This window comes from Poecilia reticulata, chromosome 21 (genome assembly GCF_904066995.2).
Source record: "Poecilia reticulata chromosome 21, P_reticulata-male-v2, whole genome shotgun sequence".
Lineage (NCBI taxonomy): Eukaryota > Metazoa > Chordata > Actinopteri > Cyprinodontiformes > Poeciliidae > Poecilia > Poecilia reticulata.
The window spans coordinates 22,296,826-22,315,877 of NC_088850.1; the positions used below are offsets into that span (position 1 = coordinate 22,296,826).

Genomic DNA, 19,052 nt, shown 5'->3' on the forward strand with positions numbered 1-19,052 from the left:
GGAGAATGGGACATCAGAGTATCAGCCATAAAATTTCACCCACATGGCATTTATTGTTCAAACCAGAGCTTTCAGTGGAAAAACTAAAGTTCCAGATCCTTTTTATGCCATAGAAATATGAGACAGAAACATGGATTATATCTTTATATAGACCTGTCAATTGATTTATAGATTAATAGTTTTACTGGACAGAAATTACAAAGAACAAATCTGGTTCTTAATCAAATCCTAATGAGTCAAATTGAAAGTGTCATGGAGTCATCAGCCTCATGACATTAACACTGACATGAAAAATAATATTGAAAATAATTAAAAACATAAATAAGTGATCAGTTCTTTACTGTTATGGTCTGTAAGATATATTTATTCTCAGTATTAAATATGGTCTCAACAAACCCATCACACTTCAACAATATTATTTTACCTTTTATCTGGAAATAGTGTCTGTTTATTCTTGCCATACAGTCCTCTGTATTAATTATTGCTCAAAAGGTCTTGCCATACCAGTTTATTCCTCTGTATTTACTTTAGTTTCTTAGTTTATTCTTGTATTTAGTTCTTCAATCATTTCCATTTAGTTTCATTTGATTAGTATTATCCTCTCTTGGTTTATTGCTATGTCCACTTTAGTTTCTTTCCTGTTGCTAGATTTATTTGATCGTTTATTGACGCTCAGTAATCTTCACTCATCACCTGCTGCGCCTCCTAATCATCATATGTTTCACATCATGTGTTGATTTTTAATAATTCACATCTACTTTGTCGCTCCGTTTTATGTCCCTCTTCCTATTTCAGAGTTTTGCGCAATGTGTGCGTCGTTTTTTTTTTTTTACTCCCTAAGGGGCATGGGGTGGGGGGAGGCAGACTGACATAAACCTTTTAAAACAACGGAAACAATTTCTGAATTCTGATTATTGAAATTTAAAAGTGCTGTGTTGTTCTATCACACCCGTTTCATACCGGACCACTTACAGCACCAGTGTTAACGCTATGAAATGAACGCTCTCTATCGAGGTATCACCCATGGAGGGATTTCTTTATTTCTTTGTTTAAATTGGTTCATTTTTCAGAGTGATACAAAGTCAGAGTATCGTGATTTTAGTAATTACATGTTTATAAGAGCGATTTTCTGTTGTCCTTCCATGGAAGCGGGCAGCATCCAGACGGACAATAAAACACTTTTTAATATAATTTGCAGCTTAGACATGATCACAGAACTGCCAAAACATATGTACAAAAATCCTCAATAAAACATAAAATATTAGAAAATCAGACACCAGACAAAGTGAATCACAGCAACGTCATCAGCAGGTGTAACGCTGACCTGATGGCGAAGCTACTAGCAGGAGCGGAGCTGCGCCAAAAGCTACAAACACTGGACAGAAGAGCTGCCATCGATACAGTTGCAGCCAAGCATGATTTAATGTTACACAATACAGTTTTACCAAGTTGCTCAAAGTCTAAACTGGTATTGTTGTGCATTTAAGGTGTAAAGTTTACCTTCGACCAAACGCCCCCCAAATGAATCCCAGCGCCCCCTTTTGTAAAAATGTCCACCAACTTTCCGTCTTGTCCCCTTTCCTCTAGCCATGCCCAGCGCCACTTGTTTTTAATTCCTTTCTCAAGTAAACGTGTTTCTTTACCGGGTGAGACAAATTCCATCTTCTTTCATATTGCATTTGATTTAACCACCGAACGCATGCGCTTCTTTTCTACAAACCATTTTACAGTCACTGGTCAAGAACACGGGAGCTAGAATTCTGATTGGCAGACATCTTTGTCTATTATCTACAGTTTAATTGAGGCGAGCCGTTTGGTCCAATGCTCGCTTTGCTTGAAAGTCTGTTCCCCAGACGGAGCTCTTTACGCCTAAGTTTCAAACGTCTGACTAAATAAATCTTCCTTATTTTAATTGTAAGTAGTTCTTTAAATGTCCTGTGAGATGATATACTTTCAATATCCAGCAAGTTATTTTCGCAATTTACCGTCTATTAAAGGAGTGCCCTCCGGATTAATTACACTCTCTGCAGCTGTAAAGTTGCCGTATTAAAAGTGGTGGAAAGTGCAACGTCTCCCCTTTCAGAAACAGTCGGAATTTTTCAGATAGCGCTACGTGTGGCGGAATTACGGTACTGCAAATTTAGATGTGTCGCCGCCGACACGTTCCGGTCTAGAAGGGTCCGGGAGACTACAGTTTGGTTGAGGCGGACCGTTTGGTCAAAAGCCGGAAATCCGGCCCCCTGCCGGAGCTCTTTATGCCCTGCTGAATGGAAAGAACCACTTAGCTAAAGCATTTGATTTGAGCTGTGAATGTATGTTTAGGGTTATTTTCCTTCTGGAATACAAATGACTAGTTAAAATCAGGATTATCGAGTATTATATCATTCCATCCTCCTAGCAGCTGACCAGCTTCCCTGCTCCCCTGCATCACAGTGCATTCAAGTTATATGAAAAAATTAGGACAAAATGTTCAAATGGCTAAAAAAACATTTAGAAGCCATTTAATATATAAATTATTTGTTTTTATTTAATCAACAATTGTCTTGCACTTTCCTGAAACGAGCTGCAGCAGCTAATGTCCATCCAGTAAGTTACAGTTGTTGGCTTTTGGTCAGTCTCTTGGTCTGAATCAGGAAGTGTGTAGATACGGTTTGAGGACACTGTATGTTGACTGTATCACACGTGGCACGTCGCACATGTCACAGACACACGGTGTCCTCACACATGAGTGGAAATGAATCCCGATGAGCACACACCATGTGTCTGCACCTGGCTGCTTTTGCTTGGGTATGTTTCCTGATAACACCATCCTTCATGAAGGAACTCCAGTACAGCCACAGTAGTGAGTTAGCTGTTTATTTTTTAAAGATGTGATGCTGTGCCTCCATCCAACCATCTGTCCATCCAGATGCTGCTTTTACACGTTCATCCATACTCCATATGGTGTGACTGTGGAAAGGCATTTCTAATCAAACATTTAACAGCCGTGTACAGCAAACATCTTTGAATTTTACCCCTTCAAGATTTCTTCTGTTTTTGTAAGTTTTATCATCAAATATAAGAGTAAATAGAAAACAAAGTTTTCACATTCTGATTTTTATCAACAAAATATGTCCAAACTAACTGGCAATATATGTTGAAACACAAATGAATCTCATATTAAGCATGTTTTCACACCTGGCAGCCTTCTCAGGTTCGAGCCCCAGATTTTTGACCTTTGCCAAATGTCTCTCTCAACCTGTGGAACCAACCTAACACTTTGAAAAAGCTTTTCACCTCCTCGCCTGTGGTGGCGCTGCACTGAGAACCACTGAAGGAAATGACACAAAACCCTCTGGAGACGACTTAGCAGTTGTAGGATTTCTAACTACAAATGCGCAAACTCATATGTTTGTTTTGGTTGTATTTACCCAGAATGCTCTGCGCTGTAGTGCGCTTCTTGCTTTTGGAGTGGTTTCCAATCCACTTGGCTTTCACATAAGCATTCAAACTGCACCATAGTTTACTTCAACCAAACAAAGACCAAAGTTTGCTTTTTTTCGTCCGCAGCAGAGTTTGATTGCATGTTCTCATCTCCCATTAAAGAAACAGGCTTTCTAGGCAAACAAACTAGAGTTTAATTACAGTGGATTAAACCGGGTTCACACCAGCCTAAATCCTTTTGGTTGAAGAAATGCTTTAAGTCTGTGGAGGTTATTGCTGCCTTTGATGTAAAGAGGGTGGAGTGAACTTTTGAGGAATGGTTGCTGTTCAAGCTAAAAGAAATGCGTGGAAACTGACTGAATAGAACCTGACTAAGGAGATGAAAAACTCACCATATGCAGAAATAAAGCCCAGGAATCCCAAGAATCATGACATGAATACCATTCAAATGATGGATTGTATGAATGATGCTACCACAGAAAGGCTAAAGACGTAACGCTCCAACAATCTTTACGTTTGTTTAATGGTGCAGTCAAAACCCAGATCCTAGCATTACTAAAATCCTATGGGAACAACAAGCCAACAAATATCTCCAAACCTCAGTAAACTGAAGTTATGACTGAAGAACAGAAGTGGGCTAAATTTTCCCAGCAGTGCTATTACATGTTGGAAACCTGCACAGCTTCTGAACTTTGACCTGGTTTAAACTTTTCCAACCAAATACCACAAGGGTAAAGTATCTCTGTTCTAGTGTGTGCTTGAGGTGGAATTATTTTTCAAGAAAGAAAGGTTAAGCTGTATTAATTATCAGATAATTTTTTTCTCATTTTGTTCTGGTCATGTTGGTGAAAGCAGCTCCTTTCGTTCCTGCTCGTATCACTGTCGAGGTGAAGCTTCCTTCGTGTTGCGGCTCCACCCAGTCTGATGTGAAAATGCACAAATGTCAGGTTCCTTTTGTGGCTCTGACTCTATTTGAAGTTTCAGTACAAAGCTCCTCTTCATCCCTCCTCTTCTCCAGTTCTCTTTTCATCTCCGGCTGACTCACGGTCAGAGTGTGTGTCCGGCATGCAGGTCACATCCGTCTCCAGGTGGCGCTCCGTCTTTCACCTTTCTGAGCACAGATAACTTGTGCAAAAATGCAAATGTGCTGAACATTCAGGGAATGCAGCCTGGTTGGAAAGTTTGAGGTTTCTCGTTATTGCCCAACCAACGTCCAACATGGCTTCTGCTTGGATAACAGAGAAAGTATCTATCATAAACTATTCATCTACTCATCTGGTGATAGATAGTTTTATTAATTAAATACACAAAATTCTGTACAACATCCATTCGTTAACACATTCCTTTGTTGTTTAATAGCATAAACTGCATATATGTGTACAATGCATCATAATAGACTGGCACTGCCAATTCTGGCATAACTGGTTATGAATTACAGCAACTCCAATTCTCTGTAGGAGATTTCTGATTCAGAGACATAACTGCCCTTTGTTGCACATTTAAATTCAAATTACAGAGACAGAAAAAGAGTGCTTACATTACAATACGTCAAAACTAGATCGTTTGTTCTCCAGCTCAGCAGCTTCTTCCAAAGCTTAGACACACAAAAAAAGAACCAAGAGCCAAGAGAGCAACACTATTATTATACAGATAAATTATGATTTATTGTGAATCTTCTCTTTCTCAATGATGATTATTAAAGCCATATTCACAGTAGATAATAGCACCGCGAGAGCCGGTGTTTTAGTTCAGGGCAAAGATGTTCTTAGATGGAGGTTTAGCTGTTCCAGAGCAGTTGCTTAGGAAAATTAACCAGCATTGTCTTCTTAGTCATTTAAAATCACAAGCTACAATATCTGGGTCATTTGTCACAATGTTCCTCAGGGCTCCACTTAATTACAGTAATTTGCACATCCTAGGAGAGTTTTCACAGACTCTTTTCAGCAGTGGATCCCAGTAATCATTATGTTTTCGTGTAAGAGCCGCAGCACTGAGCTGAGAGAAGGAAATCCTGAAAACTCAACAGAACTTTTTGTCCAGCACCAATCGTGATGTGGCTTTACAATTATCATCAAACTTGGAATTTCAAAGACATCGTTGTTTCACAAATGGACTTTTCCTTAAGTTAATTTTGGCCCAAATATGGTAAAAAAAATTTAAAAATGACGTTCATTAGCTCTAATGTGCTCTAGTGACTCATTGGTCGAGTCAGTTTTTAACAGATCGGTATCGGTCCGATAATTACATGTGTACCGATATCAACTATTGGTATATCTTTTGCCTGGAAGGGGAGTGGAGGAGGTTGGTGATGTGGTATTTGTTGAAACATACATTTTTAACACAATATCAGAAAATATTGTTTAATCAGCATTATGTTTTAAAAACCCTGTTCATGGTGACGTATATCATACAGTAGTTTTTCCTTGTAGCATTTCGTCATACCTCCTCTGGGCAGTGAGCCTCCGCTGCCGGACTTTTATGTTCTGGAACAAATAATTTTGCTGTTTGAAAAATCATTTATTTTCCTGAACAGGTTTCTTCTATTGGTTTTTAATGTAAGAGATCTAGTGTAAACCACTGAAGACATCTACAAAATAAAAATCTGACAAAAGTTTGAATATGTCGAATCAGAAACATTACAGAGAAAGCCTCTGTTTCAACGTGAAATTTTCAAATGAGCAGGAATATTTGGGATAAAGATTCTATTTATTTTTCTCCATTTTGATTCCCATTGAGCATACTTTGTCTCCAGCTGGGTGGAGGACGGCTTACTGCAGCTGTCTGCACGGATTTCAACAAATTTCATCAACTTGGAGAAAAAAAGACTCGTCAAGTTTCAAGCCTGTGATTTGTGGCCTGTGGCTGTGAGGGCAGCTGATCAGAACTACTGAATATCATGCAGGAAAGCTGAACGAACCGTACAATGGGTCAGATGTCAATTTGCAGAATGCCTGTTTTGTTTAGTTTTCTTCTTGGAAAAAGTTATTAAAAACAAGTTTTTGTCTAAATTAAGGTGAATTCATGGTTCCTTTTTCCACATAATGTAACCGGTAGTGTTTATGATAAAAAAATACTAATAATAATTATGTGATCGGTATCGGTGATCGGCCCTCATGGGTGATCGGTATCGGCAGAAAAAAACCTGATCGGCACATCTCTACTTTTATGGATTCTTTTTGTATGGCTGCAGCTCGTGTGTGTTTCTCTGCACTGTGATCTCAACTGAGCAGGACGGAGAGTTTCCTCCTCTCTGTTTCCAGGCTCTGAAGTCTTTTGTGTGGTTCCAACAATTCTTTGAGTTCTTATTCTTCAGTTGAATTCATTTTCACTTGGTCAGCTTTTAATTAAATCAGCTTTTGGTCAGCTTTTAATTAAATCACATCAAAGTGACAAACCCACTGAGTTTCACTGGACATCTGTGGAAACATCAAACCGAACCCTGGCAGATATAAAGCATTTAAAAGCTGTCATATCTGGAGAGCAAATTGGTTAATTTACAAACGTCCTGAATGGATCGAGCCGATCATCTTTGTAGGTTTTTTTTTTTCTTTTTTGATGCCGTGCAGAAGAGCAAATGAGCAGTCAGAGCTTCATCCGAACTGAACGATGAGGCGGGGAAAGAAACGCGGCGTATGAGAGGAGGCTGAGTGTGGCAGACTGGATAGGAGGAGAGCAGCATATGTTTCCTGCTTGGCCAGGAAACTGCTGTGCATCTGTGCCTTTCAGCTGCATGCCTGCTGCCGTAACAGCCAGGCTTTAGTGCCAGGCTGGCGGCTCCTCGCTCGTCTCTGTCCTTCCTTATTCCGATGGCTTAAACTTTAACTGGGCCACTGGCAGCCATCTGATCCTATGAGTCCTGAGGGTAAACCGAGCAGTGTTTTTTGTTTGTTTTGTTTTGTTTTTTTTGCAATGTGGGAGGTAATGCTGTTGCCATGGAGATGCGTATGTGCTTGTCAAAGTGACATCCAGATGAAAGTTGAATTCCAGCAGAGTCCAGCAGAGGGAACAAGATGTCGTGCCAGGAGTTAAAATGGAACTTCCTTTATCCTCAAGCAGCAAAAAAATGACAAATTTGAAATTTTTTATCCCCATTTGTGTTTCCATTGACCATATAACACGCAACTTGACATTTTGCAATTAAGTGCACTTAGTTTTGATATAAACTCTTTTTTTGTAATAAAGTTTTGTCTCTAGGATGAGGTGGTTTTTTTGGCCGTGTGCAAATTGGATTATTTTGCAAAACTGCAATGGAAAAACTTTTTCCGCATCACGAGTCACATGATCAACAATCGGATGTTGCCACTGGCACAAGCCACAAAGAAGAAGACAACAGGAAGTGGTAGGAGGATGATGACATTATGTGTTTTTTAATCAATCAATCAATCAATCAATCAATCAATCAATCAATCAATCAATCAAATTTTATTTGTATAGCACATTTCAGCAGCAAAGCATTTCAAGGTGCTTTACATAATTAAAGAAGGAAAAAAAAACAGTAGGGGCTGCACAGTGGAGCAGTTGGTAGAGCTGTTGCCTTGCAGCAAGAAGGTTCTGGGTTTGATTCCCGGCCCCGGTCTTTCTGCATGGAGTTTGCATGTTCTCCCTGTGCATGGTGGGTTTTCTCCAGGTACTCCGGTTTCCTCCCACAGTCCAAAAACATGACTGTCAAGTTAAATGGCCTCTCCAAATTGCCCCTAGGTGTGAGTGTGTCTGTGCATGGTTGCGTGTCTCTGTGTTGCCCTGTGACAGACTGGTGACCTGTCCAGGGTGACCCCACCTCTCGCCCGGAACGTTAGCTGGAGATGGGCACCAGCAACCCTCCCGACCCCACTGAGGGACAAGGGTGCAGGAAATGGATGGATAAAAACAGGATGTGACATTAATAAATAGATGAAAAGTAAAGATAAAAACATCGAAGACATTTTAATGACTTATCACATGAACAAACTTATTAAGGTGTGAATTTAATAGAGTTTAATAGAAACACCACAACTGTGGAATTCTCTTTTATTGGCATCAGCGGAATATTGACAAAGTTTGACCTACATATATATTTGTCATGGAAACGTCTCTACTCCATGTTCAACAAGCAATGAGTGTACAGGTCACATGATGTACCAGGCCATTCAAGGAGTTTCACTTCATCCGTTTCCTTGGCTGAGTATGTGGGACTATTGGCTTATTTTGGAAATCCTTCCGTCTACAGATTCTTATCATGATTCTCCCAGTTTAATTCTCTTTTCACCTTTTCTTCAGTTAAATAAAAGCTTCCAGTACTATGAGATGTAATCCAGCCCGCACCATGATGTTCCCACCTACAAACTTCAGTCAAGAGTGTTTTTCGATGATGTCCTGAACTCTTACCTCTGTTTCCCTGTTTCACTGGCTTGGCCAAATCCTCTGCAGCAAACTTTAAACTGGCTTCTGTGTGTTTTTTCATCAGCAGTGGAGTCTTTCTCAGTTAGTGTTCAAAGATGCGAAAGTGACTGGTTGTATTTGTATTCCAGAATTTTTTTTGAAGCTGTATGAAAGTCTTCTATGGTTCTTATGCAACTTTATTCATTTTGACTCCTCTGTCAGATGAACAGACGTTGCCAACATATTGTCAAATATCAATACACTTTAAATTCCAATGAACATTTCACCCTGAAATATACCAAATAAATAAAGAAAGCAACAGAAACAACAATTAGAATGAATCATGGAGTCTCTTGAAACAAAATTGTCCTTAAAAAAAAACAAAGGCTGGTTGAGACCAAAGCACCAGACTGAAGACTTTTATCATCTAGCTTTTAATACAAAGAGAGACAAAATACAAAATTGATAAATCATTCAAATGGAAATTGAGCTTGTTTTAATTCATCATGTGATGAATAAATTAATTTGTTGCTCATTGCGACAGGCCTGCAATCACAGAGGAGCGCCGGCTGCTCAAATCAAAGCATGGCAGCCAGTGATTAAACATTTTTTGCTGCACCTTCTGATCGTAGATGGAGCAGAGATTAGTGTGAGGGATGTGGACGGTGGTGGGTCTGCTCATCTTCTTCATCCCCCTGGTGGTGCGTGTCCCTCGTTAGCGCTGCTCTGTGACCCCGCCTTCTTAACACCGCGTCCTTCTAAGCGGAGCAGGCTGAAAAAGTGGCGTTGAGGACAGATCTTCTTCTCCCTCTCTGGGTCCGTGGTGGGTGGCCTCACTAATTGGACCTGAAGAGGTTGAGGCGAGCGGTGGCAGAACTGTCAGGTTCCACTTGGGCTCTGAAAGGAGCGTGGGCGGGAGCTCTCGTTTACCGTGCTGGATGGTGATATGCAGTCAGAGGTTCTGGGAGCTGTTTGCCTCAGCGCAGGGGTAATGAGAGGGAAAAAATAAGAAAGAGCCGATGGAAGAGAACAAGCACAGAGGATTTACTCTGAACGGAGAAAGATGTCAGAAGTCCAGACTGACTGGATGGAGAAACGAGGAATCAGAGTTATGATTCCCGTTGAAACGGACCACTACAGGTTAAAAGCTGCAGTAGATAATGTTTCAAAAAAATGTGGTTTATACATACTTTTTAAAAATGTCACTGTGTGCTGACAGTATAATATGAGACAAATAATGTGTGAAAAACTCCTCACTCAGCCTTCACCCTGTGGTTCTACTGCCATCTGCAGAAATACACCGCTCTGTCAGAAACAACCAATCAGAGGCAGGAGGCAGTAGGACCACAAGGAGGAGGCAGAGAAGCAGGAAGTCTGTCTCTACTTTTAACCAATCATTGTAAAGTTGGGAAACAGTTTTGTTTTAATGCCACCCAATGAACAAGGAACTAATCCCAGTCTAATGTAAATGAACCCATGATGATTAATCTGTTGTAATATATCATAAAGACATTAATGAACAATGTGAATGAAAACAACATTTACTCATCTACAGTAATCTTTACCTGTAGTATTTGTTTTGGAGCTTTTTTGCTCTGACAGGAGCTTTTTAACTCCGGCTCCTCTCTAAGGTCCAGCTGAACATCATTCATCATGGTGCATATAAAGCCAAGTTATGGAAGAAAATAAGGCATAAAAATAAACTCAGCAGGGGTTGATCTAAAGCGTTACACAAAATGCATGCTGGCCGTCCTCCATTAAAACACATTGGTAGTGTTGTTCTATTTTCGGTCCTTCAGAAGGAACTACCCCTGGCTGAAGTCCAATGATCTGTTGAGTCTTGGCACGCCGTACTGCAACACGTCCAAGTTTGTGTTTACAACAAGGAATGATGATGATGCACTTCCCTGTGTTTCCCTTAAACCTGCTGGCCAGCCGGTTGTACAGACCATCAGTCACCATCAGGCCAGCTAACGCTTTCTAAGTTTAGCCATCTTAAAACTGAAATCTGAAATTCTCTTATTTTTAGAATTTTCTGTGTAAAGAAGATAAAATATTAAGTGCAGCCATGGAATGGCAATAAAAATGCTTGAGGGGGTTTTTGTGGCCATGAGTATCACACATCCCCCACTATTAATGATGAAAAATATTTTGATACCCAGTCATAGAGCGGCGGTGTTATGTGTTTTCCAGGCACATAGTGCCATTTTATAACACAATCCTGTCTCAATGTTGCCTCTAGATGCTAAAAAAATGCTATAAGGATAACTAAAAAGAAATTTGAGTCGCGTTGTACTGAGAAGCAGGTCAGCAGATGCTCCATCCTACCAGGTGTTTGCTAATTGCTGCTGCCACTAGTCTGTAGGAGCTGAGTGGGGAAGGAATTGGAATAAACTTAATATCCATCTGAGGTTTTAAATTTGACTTAAAACACAATATGTTTAACAAACTAACACGTTTACGTTTCACTTTGATGGTGGCTGTTGAAGTTACCCAGACTGTGTGTCACTAACTCCCAGCCTGCAGCCAATAAGACGAGGCTGATGCCATGATCAAGTGCTTAATGGATGCTGTCATCCTCAGCGATGCGGTTCCTCTACAGGTTTATTGTTATGCTGCAGGAGGTTTCACTGCCTTGTGAACTATATGTTTCATCACAAAAGATGGCAGGCTCAGAGAAGTCTGACATTTGATCTCGTTTTCCCCAATAAAACCGAAGGGGAAGCATTTGAATATGAATAGAGAAGGCCTGCGGTCGTTAATATATTCCTCTTTATGAGCTGCAGTTTCACGCTGAATGTGTGGAGCTACTAACAAACTGCGTTCAGAGCAGTTGGTTTCTAAGCTTCAGCCACAGATCTGCTGTTATTGCGGTGCTGACAGTGACAGATGATTTTCAGCCTTGCACCTTGTGATGTCGACTGATTCTTTAAAGATTGTGCAAATATCTTTATATCATGGGTTTTGGTGTGTAACATACTTTTTTTAACACCAATTTTTTTTTAACCTAAATTAGCTTAGTAAGAGGTCATCATAGCACTGAAACATCACTGGTCAAGGAATCTCATTTGTCTCTCAGATTAAAGTTTCTTCATGTAAATGATCAATCTTGTGGAGTACCACCAGGCTCTGCGCTTGGACCAAATCATTGGCCATTTCTGTTTAGTATATAATGGTTACAATTGATAAAATATTCAGATAAGATGGGATAAACCTTTACAGCTATGCTAATGATACAACCTGATAGTCTACTATCAGGTGTGAAAACACCCTTAGCTTCTTCAGCTAGACCTTCAGAAGAAAGGTTCTCCATGAGGAAACAACTGTTGGGATGTTGCTTTAGGTTCTTCCAGATCCAATGAAGAAGTGAGAGACAAATCATACCGGGGAAAACAGTGGTGAGATAGTCATGGCCAAAGGTTTTGAGAATGATTCAAATGTTAATATTTACAAAGTCTACTGCTTCAGTTTTTATAATGGCAATTTGCATAAATTCCCAAATGTTATGAAGAGTGATCAGCTTAACAGCAATTAATTGCAAAGTCAATATTTGCCTAGAAAATAAACTTTATCCCCCAAAACACATTTTAACTTCATTGCAGCCTTAAAAGGACCAGCTAACATGGTTTCAGTGATTGCTCCATTAACACAGGTGTGGGTGTTGATGAGGACAGGGCTGGAGATCAATCTGTCATGATTAAGTAAGAATGACACCACTGGACACTTTCAAAAGAGGCTGGTGCTTGGCATCATCGTTTCTCTACTGTGAACCATGGTTATCTCTAAAGAAACACGTGCAGTCATCATTGCACTGCACAAAAATAGCTTTACAGGGAAGAAAGAGTATCGCAGCTACAAAGATTGCACCTCAGTCAACAATCTAACGCATCATCAAGAACTTCAAGGAGAGAGGTTCCATTGTTGCCAAAAAGGCTCCAGGGCGCCCAAGAAAGACCAGCAAGCGCCAGGACCGACTCTTAAAAGTGTTTCAGCTGTGGGATCGGGCTACCAGCAGTGCAGAGCTTGCTCAGGAATGTCAGCAGGCAGGTGTGAGTGCATCTGCACGCACTGAGAGGCGGAGACTCTTGGAGCAAGGCCTGGTCTCAAGGAGGGCAGCAAAGAAGCCACTTCTCTCTAGGAAAAACATCAGGGACAGACTGATATTCTGCAAAAGGTACAGGGAGTGGACTGCTGAGGACTGGGGTAAAGTCATTTTCTCTGATGAATCCCCTTTCTGATTGTTTGGGACATCTGGAAAACAGCTTATTCGGAGAAGACGAGGTGAGCGCTACCACCAGTCTTGTCTCATGCCAACTGTAAAGCATCCTGAAACCATTCATGTGTGGGGTTGCTTCTCAGCCAAGGGAGTCGGCTCTCACAGTCTGGCCTAAAAACACAGCCATGAATAAAGAATGGTACCAGAATGTCCTCTGAGAGCAACTTCTCCCATCCGTCCAAGAGCAGTTTGGTGATGAACAATGCCTTTTCCAGCATGATGGAGCACCTTGCCATAAAGCAAAGGTGATAACTAACTGGCTCATGAACAAAACATAGAGATTTTGGGTCCATGGCCTGGAAACTCCCCAGATCTTAATCCCATTGAAAACTTGTGGTCAATCATCAAGAGACGGGTGGACAAACAAAAACCTAGGAATTCTGACAAAATGCAAGCGTTGATTGTGCAAGAATGGACGGCTATCAGTCAGGATTTGGTCCAGAAGTTGATTGAGAGCATGTCAGGGTGAATTGCAGAGGTCCTGAAGAAGAGGGGTCAACACTGCAAATATTGACTTGCAGCATTAACTCATTCTAACTGTCAATAAAAGCTTTTGTTACTCATAATATGATTGCAATTGTATTTCTGTATGTGATGAAAACATCTGACATACACACATGAAAACCAGAGGGTAGCAGATCATGTGAAAATATAATATTTGTGTCATTCTCAAAACTTTTGGCCATGACTGTATAGATGCTAGTTAAATGAAAGCTAATCCCTGTAAGGACATCTCACTACTGTTTTCTCCAGTATGATTTGTCTCTCACTTCTTCCGTTCATGTTTCTTTCTGTCCAGAGACTCGGAGCCGTTTCCTCCACATGCTCACGTCAGCCTCAGAACTTTCATTTCATTCTTTGTGGATGCTTTTTACCTTCATCAGAGTAGCTGTCACACCTTAAAAGAGGGATTTAAACAAAAAGGTGATTGCTATCCTCACTGTGATCACTTTACTTTTAGAACAATTAGAAGAGACAGTTTGTGGAAGTGCTGCTTGTATGACGCTGTGGTATTTTCTGCCTTTGTCAGGGTCTTTGCCATCCAAAGAACAGTTTCCTAAGGGACCATTGTTTCCATTTCAAAAATGGAAACTGTCAATATTCTGCTTATGTTGAAAAAAAACACAATTTCACATTTGTGGTGTCTCCATTAAATTAGAAATGCAATTAAAATCACTTGTGAATAAGCTTATTCACACGAGAAGTTGTTCAAAAATATGCCATGATCTTCTGACTACTTCCTGTCGTCGTCTTCTTCGTGGTTTGCGCCAGCAGCAATATTCAGTTGTTGATCATGTGACTCGTGTGATGGGGAAAAAGTGTTGCCATTGCAGTTTTGCACAATAAACCAATTTCGATGCAGTCAAAAAAACCACCTCATCCTCACGCTGACATTTAGTTTTTAACAGAAACCAGAAGTTTCTTTTTTAATTGCCGTGTTTCCATTACGCACATTTATTTTTGTAATTTTTTTGTGCGCAATTTTATGGTTAATGGAAATGCAGCTCCTTAACCTACTTCCTGTTGTCCGACAGGTTCTGCAGGTAATCCGGCCTGATTGTGGTCAGTGGGTTGATGATCTGAAGTACAAAACAAGCAAAAGCAGCAGAACTCTGTATAAAATCCTTTTTCACAGTCCTGTCTGTGCATGTGAAGGCAGACAGGCGTGTTTAGTTTTCATCAAGGCTGTGGTTTTCTGCCCTCCTGCACTTGAAGAGGCTTTTGGTTTAAAACGTGTTTTGTGTTATTAGTGAACATGTAGCCGACTGAATAATGCATCTGAACCCCGGCCTCTCTACTCTGTGATGTTCGAGGCCAGGCGAACACAATGTGTTGCCCAGCGCACTGTTAAATATAAATGAGCACTGAAGTGGCGTTCTTTGTGAATCACATGAACTGCTTTGGTGAAAAAGGTTGTGGAAGAATTCAATGGACATTTAAGATGTTCACAGGGGTTTGCAAGGCTGAACCTGAACCACACAGTCTGATGTGGGATTCAAGACCGCCTTTAAAGATGAACCTTATCACTAGTAGTTGTTCAGTATATATGCTGAACAACTACTACATATATATATATATATATATATATATATATATATATATATATATATATATATATATATATATATATATATCAAGAAATGATTGTTTCTGTTTTCCTAACAGAATTTGCACATGTAAGCAACCGGCTTCAATAGATTGATATGCAGAGACAGGACATGTAGAAAAAAATAAGATTTAAGAGAAAAATATTAATACTACAGGCAACATTGAATGTAATCTTAACACCTACATAAAAATTAATGCTGTTTAATCAATACTAAAAACTCTCTCACATGAGTATAACAAAGAATACATTCAACAATACGCTAAACATATTCACTTGTAGGTTCAACATGTACTTGTAAAATTTTTTTAAAATGTGTTTTTGATTCTGCGGGGAAGTTCAGCAGAAATATAGCCTGGTGATTGCCTTCCTGTGTAAATCCACTGGATTAAAACTTCGCTTCATAGACAGTCTTGACTTTCTCCCATTGACTTGGAGTAGAAGTTGTGAACAATGATAGTGATTTTCTGTTCTGTTTTAGAATTGTAGTCCGCCTGTAGTTTTACCAATGGCAGCAGAGGAAGTGAAGGAAGCCGATCAGTTTGTGTTGGTCACACTACTAAATGTTGAATTAACATGAACAACAGTCTTTGTTCTGCTCTGTATGTCTCTCTTTAAAGTAGAAGATGGTTGTTTACAGTGCAGGTCATTTCTGGTAAGCTTCATAGCGCTGAGCTGGGTCATTACATACGTCACAGCCAATCGTTACAGATTGGGTAGAGTTTATGACATCAACAGAGTCCACGCCTCCAGGAAGCAGCAGCTCAACAGCAAAGCATCCTGACCGTCTTTAGAAAGCACAGTGTAGAACAAGGGGCTGGTCTCAAATTTGCTACTGCCACCTACTGGTATGTTTGTTCCTTTGTTGTCCTCACAAGAGTTCCTGCAACAGTGTGATGCGCTGGGTTCACTGTGGTTGGTGTATTAAAGCCTGCAGCCTGTGGTCCAGCAGCAGGTCCAGTCGTTGCCTGTTCTCAGTGTTTTAAATCAAACTAGGCTGTTAGTGTGAACACCAAGTGTTTTCTGAGATAGCTGTGAATTGAACATTGGCTGCTACATCATGACCTGGCTGCTGGTGTTGGTGTGAAGAAGGAAAACAAAAAAGAAGCACCTGACATGAGTACTAATGTTCTTTTTTTTCTCCAGAATGATCTAACACTTCCTGTATTTTGCTCCTGCCTTCCAGTTGGTGCTGCCAGAGTACTCCATCCATGGACTGTTCTGCATAATGTTCCTGTGTGCCCAGGAGTGGCTGACTGTGGGCCTTAACATCCCCCTCCTCTTCTACAACACCTGGAGGTAACCATGGAATCTATTTGCTCTGTGTTTACTTTACTTCTATCATGTTGGTTTTGCTAGGATCATTTTAAAGAACTTGAGACTTTTATCAAATTTGGTAAAGATCCAAACATCCTACTATAGAAGCGTATTACTATCATGGATAAAAAAAATGTTTTCGAGCTCTATCACATTATAACGTGATACTTGTTTAAACATGAAAATTCCATGTCCAGTGGTGTGCCTTTCGTGCAGCATAAAGAAGGTTAGTACAGTGGCTAACAGGAGTTGGCAAAGTTTTCCTTCATGCTTGGTCTAAAACATGGAGAGATACCGATACTGCTTCACTTTGTGGTTGAAACCATTAATAGGTTGCACACTGAGCAGGATCCTAAACAGAATGAGACTGCATGGAAGCAGTGGCGCAACTACACATTATTCAGGTGGCGCCCCCCCAGGGAAGGAACATCAGGGTGAAGGAGCGACGCTCACTGCCCCCCCCAAAGGCCCTAAATGACTAAGGGGCGATTAGAACGGAATGAAAGCTTCTTCAATCAAAACGGAGGTTCAGATGTATTTGCTGAATACGCTTCCATTTTATGCCTGCACAAAAAGCATACGCAATTAAACAAGATAACTATCACACTTATACAACATATCATCACATTTGTTCAAGATAAGTATCACTTATTAAGTGATAGCGCTCAAAATTGTTTTTTTCTCCGTGATAGCAATGCGTTTCCGTTTGCTATTCTTAACCTCTCAAGATGACTACAGCTGCAAAGCTACTGTTTGATTTAATCAAACTCTTCTGTTAGGATGACCCAATCAAAGTCCAACAGAAAATCTGTGACAGGACTTAAAAACTGGTATCCACATACTCTCTCCGTACAGTTTAAGTCCTAGAAGAGTTGCAATTTCCTTCCACTTCATAATTAAATCTTACTTGGTGTTGGTCTTTCACATAACATTCTGATAAAAAAAGTTTGTGGTTGGAACATGAAAAACAAAACGTTCAAGTGTTAATCAGCAGGTCACTTATCAAACCCTGTATGTAAAGTCTTCTGCCTCTCTCTGCAAAATGTCAGTGTAACAAACAACGCAGCTACCAGCTTTAGGAGTCCTACAGCCGGGCAGCAGTCACCGATGTTCATATTTTGCTGCTTCCTGTTTATCTGTGCTCCTCTTCTCCGGTCAGCGGGTTAGGCCTGGACTCCTGGCAGTCTGATTGATTTAAGCTCATGTGCTCTGCTGGCTGAGGCTTAGACTAGAGGAGAGGACGTGAGGAGAGGAAAACATCTTGCAGTCTCATTAACTGCAAACTGTGCCAGATGCCCACCGGCTACAGATGCCGCAGCTGGGAGATGAGAGGACAAGAAAAAAAAAGGAGGCTGGAAGGCGGAGACAGAGGAGGGGATGATATGAGGCAAGCAAGACGAGACGGGGAAAGAGAAAGCTTGTGAGTGATGCGTGTGAGATGGAACATTGACAAGGCGACTCTCAGGGGGAGGGCAGCTGGTTGAGGCTGTGTGTGTATATGCATACATACCATCACTGTGTTCATCTGCACTTTACAAATGTTTCTAGGAAGGTTTTGTTCCAGAGAACAGTCTGACAGTTCCGCAAGGAAACTTCCCAGTGTAGTCTGAGTGTGCATAGAGGTGGCAGACCTTTCCACAAATCCCTGTGGGACACGGCTGCAAGAAATGGCATAGCACTTTATGAAGTCCAGAGGACCCTAAAGGCCATGATCTTGAGTTGGAAAAGAGTAGAGTGCCCTTTACGGGTCAAGGAAGACGTCCTGCCACTAGTGGGCGAGTCTAAGTATCTTGAGGTCTCGTTCACAAATGAGGGAAAAATGGAGTGAGAGATTGATATGTGGATTGGTTCGGTGTCTGTAGTGAACCCATCTACCGGGGTGAAGGAAGAGCTGAGTCAAACGGCAGAGCTCTCAATTAACCTGTCAATCTACATTCATACCATGGTGATGATCTTTGGGTAATGACCGATAGAACGAGATTACACATACAAATGGCCAAAATAAGTTTTCTCCACAGGGTGTCTGGGTTTTCTCTTAGAGACAGGGTGACTGGCATCTGGTTATGATGCCTCCTGGTCACCTCCATGGTGAGGCGTTTCAAGCACACCCTGCTTGGAAGAGACTCAGAGGAAGACATATGCATTCTGGGACGATGTTTCTTGTCTGGCCTGGGAACGACTCGGGATTCCTTGAGGGGCTGCTGCCACTGCAACCCAACCCCAGATAGGCATAAGAAAGTGAAAGGATGGATGGATGGATCTTCGACATTGGTCCTCAAGATCTACCATCCTGCAGGTTTTAGATTCATCCCTGCACCAACACAGCTGAATCAAATGATTGAATTACCTCTTCAGTACGCAATCAAGTTTGGCAGAGGCCTGGTAATGAACCATTCATTTAATTCAGCTATGTGGGAGCAGGGTTGCATTTTAAACCTGTAAGATGGTAACTCTTAAGGTCCAGGTTTGGAGACGCTGCCCTAAGGAGAGGCCTGGCTGCTCTATAATGATACAGTTGTTGGGCTGGAACCAAGACGCTCCTACTTACTGGTATGTTTGGGGTCTTTGTCT

General features: G+C 40.9%; 1 protein-coding gene across 3 annotated transcripts in view; it reads left to right on the forward strand.

Moving 5' to 3' along the window:
- cnih3 (cornichon family AMPA receptor auxiliary protein 3) overlaps window positions 1–19,052 on the forward strand; it is a 60,975-nt gene that overhangs the window by 30,620 nt on the left and 11,303 nt on the right. For all 3 annotated transcript variants that reach the window (XR_532515.3, XM_008398566.3, XM_008398569.3), the window contains exon 4: window positions 16,351–16,463. Coding sequence is in view for 2 of the 3 variants with exons in the window: in XM_008398566.3 (XP_008396788.1) it covers window positions 16,351–16,463 (113 nt within the window). In the remaining variant the exon portion in view is untranslated. The remainder of the gene's footprint in view (window positions 1–16,350; window positions 16,464–19,052) is intronic.